Raw genomic sequence first — 13,547 nt, 5'->3', positions numbered from 1 at the left:
TAACCCATCAAAAACATTTCATTCGTCATGAACGAAACTCGTCGTGTCGACAACCGTTTATTTTATTTTTATTTTATTTTAGCATTTTTTTTTTCTGCATTTTATTCTGAATTTATTCAAATCTTTTCTCCGTGAACTTCGACAATTTTGTTTTGTATTTATTCAAAGGAAAATCGTTAAGAATTACAAGAATATTTCATACTCTGAATCATGTTAAACGAAGATTTAAAAAATTTGTGTGCGTGTGTGGGGGGGGGTGATGGAAAAAACTACTCGCAAAAGCGGCAGCGCACGTTTGCCATGTCAGGTGCGGGTATTCGTGGAAAGAAAAATGTCGCAGAACTAATTTTTATATGGATTATTCATTTGTATATGAGTTTAAAAATGATAGTTTTGACATTAATGACAGCGCGCGTGGCGGGTTTGGTGTGTTTTTGCAGTGGGTAAAAGTGTGTAGCTTTGTTCGTATGTCGTGGTCACTGTCTTTCTTTTTCCTCGTGTCTGCATAGATTGTTGGCACAGATGACATCAACATTCCACCATGCATTGTCTTGAAATGCCGGTCAATCTCGCTGACCTAATCTCCGGGAATTTTACGTCTTCCATTTTGACTGCTTTGATGTCATTCCCGAGAACACTCGCATCCAGGTTTCTGACCTACTTTCCTTTGACGTCATTCCCATGCATCTCGATTATCACAGACGACATGGGTGACGCCACAGCTGTAACAAGAAATCACGCAAATGAGGAAATAAATGTCATTACAAAAAGAAGAGTCGAGTTATTACTTGGCCCGTGTTCCTTGCGAACATAGAACAAGTAATAACTCGACTTTTTGTTCTTTTATAACTGCCACAACATGTTAAGTCTTCGTGTGTAAACGTGTTGTGTGTAACGGCACACGAATTGGGGGGACAGAGAATTGAGTGTTTGAAGCATTGTTGAATATGTATATAAACGAAAATTTGGTTCATAGAAAGCAAAACTATGCAGAGATGTTACGGATAAACTCACACTGAAGCAACTTAAGGTACAATGGCCATGCAGTTTCACTTTATTGAATCAATATATGTGTGTATATACGTACAATAATATATATATATATATATATATATATATATATATATATATATATATATCTCATTGGATCTTTATCATATTCTTTCCTTTCCTTACCTCTTTTTATCACTATAAACTGTCTAAAAATATCATTTTTTGATACAAATATGATAAATTCCATATTTTTTGTTTCCTTTGTGCATTAACCTACAAATGTTTTGTATATTTTGCAAATATCTTCCGTCTGGTGATAAGAATTGTTCTCTTCCGCGGAATAAGATTTCTCTTGTTTTATTTGTACTCCTTGTTGTATAATTAAAATTTTGTATACCTTCCTCAGATGTTTATAAAGTGCTTTGAAAATTTGAATAAATTTTCTAATATATATATATATATATATATATATATATATATATATATTCTTTGAAGTTTTCAACCTTTAAAACTATACAAAAAAATATTTTTTATCATTCGTTAGAAAACCATCTAGTCAGTAAGTTATTTAATCACCTGCAATCACTGCATCAACTAACTCTCGAATTTACTATAGTACCAATAATTTATTTTTCTAGGGATCATCAGTTGTTTACAATGAAACACTGTTTCGGGGATTTAAAAACAAAACAGTATATTACATCATGGCACCCCAGTAGTGTTGATCAGACACCACCACCCTTAATCTTAGGAAGAAGACATGTTACAAACATTTGATCCAATTTCCCATTCTTAATTGCAGTTATTAACCTTTTCATACTAAAAAAATGAATTTCTTACCTGTGTGATTCATCAATTTCCACATTTAAAATGAATATATTTTTTAATTTTTAATTTATCAGTCTTGTATTTATAAGATTACGGATTAATCCATTTAACTACTTATCACCCCCACTATGATTAATATTTAATATATTTACATTTTTATTTATTTAAAATTAGATATATAAAGGTTAAAAATGTTTTTACATATGTACTTTTTTTATATTATTATAATTTTATTATATGTAATTATAAATGCATTTTATACATTGCTAATATAGTTTTGGATTTCCTTTATTAATATATTCTGGTTAATCTTAAACGATTCAAAAGCATTATATATATATATATATATATATATATATGATTGTTGAGCTGGATTAAATCCGACGATATGAAATAAAATGGAGGTGGAAGGACCTGGATACTCAACGTTTCGCCCGATTTATGCGGGCTTCTTCAAGAGGGATGGTCATTGACGAGAGAGTCGGAGGATTGGGGCTATATATAATGATGGGGGAGAGCAGCGTGTTTTCCTTATGTAAATTAGATGTCATATATACATGTATATACATTTTATGAGAGAAGAACTAATTAGAGTAAACTAGTGTAGTTGATTACGTCTAAAAGATAAAATATCGTAGAGATTAAAAATTGTGTTTGGAAATATAGCGGTGATAGATTAAATAAATAAAATGACACGAGATTACGAAAGAATCGTTTTTTTTTTGTTTTTTTTTTAAATTAGAAATAATGGAATTGGGATAAAATAGCGCAGTAACTTAAAAGATGGTATCTAAAAATAAGAATAGGAGGTGATAAAATGGAGTCTAAAAATAGATAATGATAAAATACAGTAAATAAGTAAAATAAAAATAAAATTAAGTGAAATTACGAATTTTTTTTTTTTTTTTTTTTTTTTCGCGTTTAACCGGTGTCTAAGTTGTTTTCTTTGATAATTATTTTCGACAGAAAGGGAGCAACGTGGAAAAAACCTTTTCTTTGCTTAATTATTTTGCTGGAATGGGAGATTATAGCTGACTCAATTAAACGTCGTGTGGATCTGTTATGTATGTGTTTAAGGAAAGTTGCTTTGTTAAAATCAAAATGGTGGTCGTTTTCCATGATGTGACAAAATATGGCGTTGAGTGTATTGTTGTTTTTTACATCTCTTTTGTGTTCATATATTCTTTTATTTAAATTACGTTGAGTTTCTCCTACGTATATTTTTCCACAATCAAGGCAGGGTATGGAATATATTCCGGCTTTGGTGTTAATGTTGGTGTTAGTTATAATTTTACGTGTTAGATCCCTAATTGTTAAAGAGTTTAGTTTTGTTATTTGAATGCCTGTCTTATTTAGGTTCTTATATATAGTGTCGTTGTTTTTATTAGTTGGTAATGTTAATTGTCTGTTGTGTATCTGGCTATTTAAGGAATGTTCTCGGTTTCGGTAAATTTTTAGTGCTTTTCTTTTTGTATTTGCCAAAAAATGTTGAGGGTATTGCAAGTTCATGAATGTACGTTCGATATACTCAAATTCTTCCACGATGTATTCTTCACTACATATTCTCAGGGCCCTAAGAAAAAATTTACATAAGGAAAACACGCTGCTCTCCCCCATCATTATATATAGCCCCAATCCTCCGACTCTCTCGTCAATGACCATCCCTCTTGAAGAAGCCCGCATAAATCGGGCGAAACGTTGAGTATCCAGGTCCTTCCACCTCCATTTTATTTCATATATATATATATATATATATATATATATATATATATATATATATATATATATATATTAATGTAGTTTGGATTTCCTCTAATATTTACTATTTCCTATATTTACTTTGATTAGTTTATATATATATATATATATATATATATATATATATATATATATATATATAAGGAAGTCACTATATATCAAGGCTCGAGGGCCACTTAGGATAATTAATATGTGTACGATGGTCAGTAGGAAAATAGCGTAGTAATCTCTTGTGGTGGAGTTTGGTAGAATTTGAATTTGTACTCAAAAGGGAACGACCCAACTGGAACTTGTTTGCATCGTTTTATTAGGAAATATACTAAGTGACGGCCGATGAGAGCAAATTCTTCTTTTTCGTCGGGAAGCCAATAATAGCTTTTTCGTTTACTATTTTTTTTTTTTTTTTCAGTGGAAAAATCTTCTACCACAATTTTAGGATTCTATTTTCACATTTTGAATTTACTTTTCAATCACTTGGATTATTACAATTTCTATTGGACTTTTTCGTGTGCATCTTTACATCTGACTAATCAACATTTTCTTTGGATTGCGCCATATTTTTCAGCTTTCCTTCATCGAGCTTTGACTTCTTTAAAAATACCCTTTTATACATTTATGCATGATTATCAATTTTCATACAAATATGACTTCTTTCATAATTTATAGTTTTCAATTTATGTGCAAACCAGCAAAATTTATAGCTCGCTTAGAAATATAATTTTGCTTAACTATTTTCTTCTGTGGATAAGGACCAACCTTTGAAGCTCTAGGGAACACGGGACATTTTTATGTTTTCAACTTGCTTTCTTTGTCGAATAATAAATTTGCTGTAAATTCTAATTTACAGATTTTAAATTTAATTTCTTATATCAGTGCCCTATCTTAAATATTGAGCTTTTTCATCTGATTCTATAAATAATAATAATAATAATAATAATAATAATAATAATAATAATAATAATAATACTTGCTTTATGTTTACAGAATTATTCAATTTGTAAACTTGCTAATTTCTGCTGAATATATATATATATATATATATATATATATATATATACAAATGCGTTATCACTTATCAAGGCGTACAGGTCATTCGAGGATAAGGATAATTGAGTTTTGGAGTTAGAGGTGAAGCACTGAGAGGATTAGTCAGAGAGAATAAAAATATATAAAACGACGGCTTAGTAAAAATTTGTTTACATTGGAATTGAAAACGACAATGTTATAGTCAGCGTAGAAACAGCACGTAATGCTGTGTTCCACAAACGGTCATTCTAGAACCTTGCTTATGAAAGTTCCACTTCGTTCTATATACACAAAGGGAGAAATAATTCGGTGACAATGGTTATAGACAGACGAGTTTTCCTTGCGAATGTTTTTAGGGAGTAGGAAGGCATAGAACGAAGCTCAGCCGAATGACTGCAATTTCCAAGTATTATAAATTTTTATTGTTGTTGTTGCTTTATTTTCTTCTTCTTCTTCCGTTGCTGTCATTGATAATTTTGATGTTTTTTTCTTTGCTTATCTTTCAGGTTTTATGGGTGGAACAACAAGCGATCAAGCGTCGAGACAAACGCGGTCTTCATCATTCACTTTACAAAAAGGATGCCTTTACGGACCCGTTATGGGAAAAAGAATGGTATTTGGTGAGTTGACGGCAGTGTTATTTATTTACTTTGCGGACGAAAGTAGAGTGCGCGATTTATTAGCAGTCAGACAACGGAAAGGAATGTTTAAGAAAACGGAGATATTAAGTTTATCAGATGGATAAAAGTACGACACCTATCTAAAGAATAAATACAATCCAGTGCATATGAGGCAAACTTGATATTTTTATACACGTTCCGAGTTTTCTTGTGTTGATATCTAATGCTCTTCAATAACGGTAACTATTTACAACAGATACTACACTTTGATCTTGATGCTCTTCAATAACAGTAACCACCATCAAAAAATGTCAACCTTATCAGATGGATAACAGTTTCCATAGCATAACTTCAGGAATACACCATATATAACGTAGTCGTTGGGGCGTCATTAAATGATGACGGCAGAACATGTTCGCGTATTGACGGCTCACGTGCCGAGTTAATGTTGCATGACGTCTCGGAATGAAATGCATAAATAGGCATAAAGATCAGAATGAAGAGGGGGAAAAAGCAAGGAGAAGCGTAGTGATTTGGAAGATACGATTGACGATCACGCGGGTCTTCTCCTTCGACTCATTCGAAAGCGAGTCAGTTCACTTGTAAATCAGAGAAAAAGAAATAAAAGAGAAACCTATTGCGTCGTGTTGAAAATACATATGCGTGGTAAACGACCGGAATAAATGATTTGTTTCTTTTACCTAAAAAGATCGCTCAAAGTTTTATTTTCTTTGCGAGTCTCTAAACACAACGTTTGGTCCATTTTAAAAGTATTAACAACGTTACACATATAATATGGAGAAATAAGGCCGAAACATAACTATACTGATACACGTGTTAACATGTAGTCGTTAATATGTAGGGACGCAACACGTTGTAAACTCTGTCGCAAAGGAGACGAGAACAGTGAAATAGGAAAGAAATTCAACTCGCTGTTTCCGGTTTAAATAACGTATTTATATCCACTTCTTTAACGTGATCGTCCTCCATCTTCGCACACGTTCTTCTTTTTATAACCTTGTTCTATTTTCCTTGCCGTAACGTCACTTCGTACACGGCTCAGTCATTTTCATATAGGTGTTATGCACACGTCCGCACTCTATTGCAATTCTTTGGTTTTCCCTTACTTTATCAATCGGGGGTATGTAGCCTCACGACATGTTGTTGTTGTTGTTGTTGTTGTTGTTGTTGTTGGTGGTGGTGGTGGTGGTGGTGGTGGTGGTGGTGGTGGTGGTGGTGGTGGTGGTGTTGTTGGTGTTGTTGTTGTTGTTGTTGTTGTTGTTGTTGTTGTTGTTTAATCAAATTGGACTAAGAGATATTGTTTCCATATCTACCTTTAGAGATTAGCTCTCCTTTTTAGTAATGTATTCGTGTTGACTATATTGTTGTAGTTAATTTTTTGTGATAGCAGAGGGTTCACCTATTTGATGTGCTGGTATAGTTCAGTACTGATCTTATGGTTTTCCAGCTGATTTCGGATGAGGTATGCTTTTATTAATTTTCACCTCAGACTTGAAATGGAAGATTTATTTCAAATCGGCGGTAATCAGCTAAGTTGGTGGTGCTGACAAATGTTGAGACTGATGAAGCTGAAAGCTGAACTTTACATTTAGCAACAGAAATCTAAAGTAGACCCTAAACTGTTTCTATTCAATGAGTTAGGCTTTAATGACAACGCAGTAAATTTACTTACGTAGACTTCCATTACTCTAACAAATAAAATGCATTAAAAGCAAAACACAAAAGCATTACAGATTTGTCTCCCTTGAATAATTTCACTTGACAAATTTGACTTTCATATTTATACAGAAAGGGTTTTTTTCTTTTATAAATAGAAGACAATGCAGATTTTTGTGCGCTCCATCTTATTTTTTGTTAAAGTTAAGGAGCATTTTTTGTTGTTTGTTTTTTGTTTGTTTGTTGTTGTTTTTTTTTTTGTCGTTGTTGTTTTCTTTTTGTTTTTTTCTTTTTTTATGTTCAGTTATCTACTGGGAATTTCTAAGTAAATCCTATTTGCAACTGTTTCGTAGGTAATTTTTCCAACCCGCCACGCTGTTTCAAACCGATGACACACTCTCGCTGTAAATTTCGAAATATCGTGTTAAAATTATGTATTTAATATGGGTAAATAATCTTTATTTTCCAATTTGAAGGCCCGACTTAGAAAAAGATGTCTGATGACCTAAGGTGGTATACTGTCTACATTGGGCAATCATGCACCTCTATGCGAGTCCATCAATGAAGATCATTATGTTTTTAATGCATTTTCTTATACGTCCAAAGTAGACTCACTTGAACACTTAAACCATTTCTATCCAATAAATTAGCAACAGTTAATTTACTTAAATAGTACTCCATTATTATATTCGACTAGCAGGGCGATCCGACTTCGCTCGGCATTGAATGAGGATCAACTAATGTTCCGCACTTGCAACACTTCTATTATCATCGAAATCGGTGAAATCAACCATTCGTCAATCAAATCGACGGACTGCGTGCTTTAGTCAGGAACCCACCGCGGTGAATCGGGAGGAAGCTAATATGGCTCTCCGCAGTAATTTAGTCCACATTACATGGTAGACTACATTACACTGTAGAGAATCTACTGTTGATTTTATGAAATTATTTAAAATAATGATTAGAATTGAAGTTTAAAGTGCGAAATGCACATATTATGGGTTGTGCTCTAAACAGAAAAAAATTCATTTTGAACATTTTGAAAGTGTTAACTTCGTTCAAACTTAGACTGTTCTTTCTTTAATGGGATTTTTTCGATTATCCGATACAAAAGTTATCTAAGAATACTGGCAGATACACAAAGTACATTTGTGTGATATTTCATAAAAATCGGCTCAGCCGTTTTGGAGCCTATAGGGAACGAACTTACACACATACAAAGTACCTTTTAGATAGATAGATAGATAGATAGATAGATAGATAGATAGATAGATAGATAGAAAATGTCGTATAGTGAGGTTCCGTATATTTACGTTTCGGAATTTGTGTATCGTCTAGTGATTAGATTGTATGAGTCACAGTCATCTATATGACGTGTGTATGCATGTGTATTCGTCTATAACTGTCGTGCGTTGTGATCGTCTAATTTAGAGTTCGTTGTATGTGTATGTACATTTAAATACAGTTCATGACGGGACAAGAATATACATAAATACCATTACAACACAAGAGACGAATAACACTTATCTGGGGTTTTAACATCTGGTCACTCGGTAATATATCTGATCCACCTTTGATCTTGATTTGCCGAATCCTCGAAAAAGCTGCAAATGACGATTCGTACAACTCGATGTCTTGGTGGTATTTACAGCAAGTTTATTTCAGATGTTTCCCTCCATTGAAAAGCTACACGCTAGTCATAGATTCTTACTATTTCCATTTTCTCCCACTCAGAGTCATTATTGTCCGTGGACCGACCGCATCTGCTCTCTCTCTCTCTCTCTCTCTCTCTCTCTCTCTCTCTCTCTCTCTCTCTCTCTCTCTCTTTCCTTACTGATACGTGCCTTTCAAACTGTCTCGTTACGTCATTAGTATACGTTACTAAGATAATCACCTGATGTTTTTACATGTCATTATTCTAAATTGTTATGATAACATTTCTAAGCTACATTTCTAAATTAATGTAAATAAATATTTATTCTAAATATTTTGATTATTCTAAAACAAATTTTAGGTGGCAAAACTTTTTGGCTTGAATAATCATAATAATTTTCGACTAACACACCTTCGGCGTTGCTCTGCCAATATCAAACAATGTGTTGAAAACACTGAAAAAACGACAGATTTGCCTTCAATATTTATACAAAAAGTTGTTTTATAGGAGATACTCGCATTATTAACATGGTTTCGTAAGGTTAAGTTTGAAGATTTTAGGCGAAGATTATTTAAAAAGAGGCGACAAAACTCCGTCTATTCCAGTTTCACCCTAACTATGCGAGTAACATCAGATTTTTATTTGTTACAATTGTCAACAAGATCGGACGTACAATTTGCGGAGGGGGAAATCAAAGTTCTAGAATGGCACAATACTGAAAAAAAGTCATTTGCGTTTACGTACCTGGGCAGCAATATAGGTTCGACTGAGAGAGATATCGAAATTCGCATCTCAAAAGCGTGGGCTGTATTGAATAAAGCTGCGGACTGTGTGGATTTCAAGGCTAACTGACAAACTGAAAAGGCACTTCTTCAGAGCAGTGGTGGGGTCTGTCCTTGTTAACATGGACACTCAATAAAAGATTGGAATGAAAGCTGGACGTACACTCGTGTGCTACGAACGGTATTAAATATATATTGACAAAATCATCCCACGAAGCAGCAACTTTATGACAACCTACCTACCATAATTACTACCATTTGCCGGTCACTGATGAGAAATGTGTTGTGGATTCCACGGCACGGGCGCACGAGCATAGGACGACCTAAATCTACGTACATCCAGCAAATTACACATGACGCCAACTGTGATCCTGAAGATCTGAGGCAGCTGATGGAAGACAGGGAAATCTGGAAAGAGAGAGACGCATTGGTCCAGGAAAGGAGCCAGACCAAAGAGATAGATAGATAGATAGATAGATAGATAGAGAGAGAGAGAGAGAGAGTGAGTGAGAGCGCAATACCTCCGAACAATAAAATGAGGAGAAAAAAGAAACACTCAAGCAAAATAAATTTAATTTTCTTTTATGATTACCACCGAAAGTCTCAGAAAAAATTTTTAAAAAAAGATGATTTTCCGTTCAATAAAAAAAATTATACAGCATTATACAAATTATGTTCTTTTTAATTTTCGAATGTAGCCATTTTAATAAAATAGTAGATAATTTAAGTTACTCTTCTTAATCAATAATTTCGCTTCTTTTCCGTTGTTTAATTTTTAAAAAATTGTATCCTTTCTTTTCTATTAGAGAGATCAGCGTTCGAAATTTGATGACCTCAATGTCATTCCATGTTGGGCGCGAAACATCACCGGAAATAATATTGTCATTACTATTTTGGACGACGGTCAGTTATATTTTTTTTACTTTTTGTTTGTTGTTTTTGTTTCCGTTGTTCTCCTTTTTGGAGTCTTTACATTCATTTCAGATATTGGGAGAACTCTAAAAAGTCAGGTGAGCAAACTGTACCGTGCTAGAAAATCACTCACATCAGAAAGTATCCTATATCCCTCCAAAGCCACCATCTGCCAATGCATGAACTATTGTTTCCACATTTTGGTTCGTACATCTTCCACTAGTTTCTCACTCTTAGACAGAACCCAAAAAGTGTCTTAAATCTAATATGACCCGCAATATCGGCCAAGCTTCAACCGCTGTTCCGTCTTTGTAATGTTGAATTCATTTGCCTGCTTTACAAACATGTTAATGGAACGTGCTCTGATGAACCCAAAGCACTTGTGCCCCCCCTCGACATAAATACGCCCGATTAACTCAACAAGCATCTAAAGCCCACTTCTTCACTATTGAGGTTCTCAGATGCTGGAAAACTTTTCTCTTTAATAGTTTTTCTTCTCGGATTGCTAGATTTTGGAATTTCCTCCCTGTTTCCTGCTTCACTGACTGTACTAACTCGCAGAAGTTTAAATGTAATGCAATGCGTACAGAGATTTCCCTACTCAACTCACAACAGCCGCTTTTTATAATGATCCCTAATCGTAGCCCTTACGTTCCAAATGGCAATATGCTTAGGGGGGAAAAGAGTTAAAAAAAGAACATATTCGTTTATAGATTTATACTAAATCACAAATCATTTCGGAAACAAATTCAGCGATTTCGCGCTCGCTAATTGAGTTGATTTCTGTTTTAAATATGATTACAATTAGATATCTTCTGTACATGAAACATTGGAATCTATAGCATCTAATATGATTTAAACTTATTCATTCAATTCATACAGTCCAGATTCAAAGTCAATAGTAAACGGTGTTAGGCAAAAGAAAAGTCCGAATATAAAATTCTTCATGTTACTTCCGGTCTTGGTTAAAAATAAAACTTTACAATATAATAGCAAAGGAAAACAGTTTCTATGATTTTCATTTAATTTCGGAAGAACTGGGATTTTAAATGCTTTCTTATTTTTACAAATATTTAATGAAATTTAATGAAATATGAAATTTATTAAAATTAAAATATAAAATAAAATTTATTGAAATTAAAAATATGTAATAGTATTTAATTAAAATTCAAAAGATTTAATAAAATTTATTTAAATTAAAACTATTTAATAGTATTTAATTGAAATTAAAAATAAAAGTCAAAAACTACAAAGCAAGTACCCACAAAATTAGCATTTTTATCGGCATTGCCCTGAATGAAAAATATCTTAAATTGAGAAAAATAAATTATCCATTCTATGGGGGTCAACTGGGCCAGGTTTTGTTAGGGATGTCGGTTTTTCAGTGTTATTATATACTAATTTGGAAAGAAAATACCGACACTACTCGAGGAACCAATTATATAAAGGATAGTTATATGTGTGTATGTATGTCCAGCTAGAAAGGAATGGGCTAGGCGGAGAAGAAATGATTTTAAGGGGAGAAAAATAGAGAGACAGATAGAGAGATGTAAAGAATAGTTTACACTTTTACCCCGGGCAACCCCAGGTAGCCTTGGTAGTATTTTATATATTGTAGTCGATGTGATGGATCGGAGTCACACTCTAACAATGGAGAGGATGAAAGTGATTTTTCGTAATCAATGAAAGTTAGTCGTTTTTTGTTTAGCATACCGGATATCGTTGCGAAGGTACCATTGTCTAAAACAATTTTCTACTCATAAAGAAAATAAATAGTTTCTATTGGGATTAGAACCTGAGACTCGCATTAACTATCAGAGGTTGCTTTAACTGAATAGCGTGAATACACAGGCTTGAAAGGCTAAGATGTTGAGAAAGTGATGCGATGTACATAGCCATTTTATACCAATGATTCACAAATTACCAAGACCCGAAGCAACCCGAGAATAAGGGTTATTGAGATTTTAATTAAATGATTGAACAGGACTATGTAAGGATTGAGAACTATGATTAATTTTTAGGACGATATGGCAATTATTTGTTGAACATTGGACTGGTGTTTTATCATGTCGTAGTTGGTAAAGTAACGTTTATATAAAGGAGAATTGTGTGTGTGTGTGTGTGTGTGTATGTGTGTGTGTGTGTGTGTGTGTGTGTGTGTGTGTGTGTGTGTGTGTGTGTGTGTGTGTGTGTGTGTGTGTGTGTGTGTGTCCAGCTACAGAGGAATGGGCTGGGCAGGGAAGAAAGGGGAACTTATGAAAAGACGGGTAGATAGAAATAAAAAGTTAGACATTCTAATAAAGTAGGTTACAACATTGTCCCGGGCAACACCGGATAACCATGCTAGTTAGTATATTTTAAAATCTTCAATCCGTGCGTTCAGCGACTAAAATGCTTTATCAACTTTAATCAAATTGTTTGCCGAGGTTCGTTTTGTATTTGGTATTGAACAAATGTTTATCGAATTCAAGGAATGTTTGTTTCTTATGCTTGTTTAAAAAGAAAACCAAAAGATCGGAGATGAATTCCGATGAAACGTACAAATGCGTGAGATTGGCTTGCAGACATAGACGCACTTTTACTTATCTTTATCTACAAACAAGATTTGTTATGAGAAAGTTGTTGGCATATTTTTTTTTTTTGACAGACGAATGGTTCTACCTTTGCTGTTGTCAACGAGAAGGAAATAAGTTGACTGTTAAAGACGAACACCAAACAACGAGGACATTTTTATTATTCTGAACTCCTAATCTCTTTTGCTCTCTCTCCCTCTTTCTTTCTTTCTTTCTTTCTTTATATATATATATATACATATATATATAGTAGTAAGTTATAAAATATATGTTTTATAACTTACACCTAGCTCTACCTACGTATGAGCACTGTTGAAGTAAATACTTAAAGTTTACGCATAAATTTATACTTTCGTATATTAATTTACGTGATTAAATGAAGTAGTCATATATATATATATATATATATATATATATATATATATATATATATATATATATATATATATATATAATCGAGATAGGACACTGATTAGAAATCAGATGAAAAATCCTGATAGATATTACTTGAAGTAATACTTTCAGGGCGATCCTAGCCAAAAAGGAGAAGCTCAATATTTAAGAATAGAACAATCTGAAAAAATTTAAATAAAAGGTATGGATTTAAAATTTATAAGAAAATTAATATGGGTTAGAGATAGAAATAAGTAGAGAAAAATATAGGTCTGAATTTACATTATAAATTTGCTAATTTTGATTTTTTTCAGATTCATCTTCCTTACTT

At 33.1% G+C, this 13,547-nt stretch overlaps 1 protein-coding gene across 1 annotated transcript in view; it reads left to right on the top strand.

Moving 5' to 3' along the window:
* Nucleotides 1-13,547, top strand: part of LOC145276735 (neuroendocrine convertase 1-like) — a 463,447-nt gene that overhangs the window by 378,170 nt on the left and 71,730 nt on the right. The window contains exons 3-4 of the mRNA XM_080127958.1: nucleotides 5,112-5,225; nucleotides 10,145-10,241. Of these exons, the coding sequence (XP_079984084.1) occupies nucleotides 5,112-5,225; nucleotides 10,145-10,241 (211 nt within the window). The remainder of the gene's footprint in view (nucleotides 1-5,111; nucleotides 5,226-10,144; nucleotides 10,242-13,547) is intronic.

The sequence above is a fragment of the Euprymna scolopes genome, chromosome 5 (assembly GCF_053919585.1).
Source record: "Euprymna scolopes isolate OS-2025 chromosome 5, ASM5391958v1, whole genome shotgun sequence".
Classification (NCBI taxonomy): domain Eukaryota; kingdom Metazoa; phylum Mollusca; class Cephalopoda; order Sepiida; family Sepiolidae; genus Euprymna; species Euprymna scolopes.
Note: the sequence above shows the minus strand (reverse complement) of the source record. Positions and strands in the feature narration are given on the sequence as shown.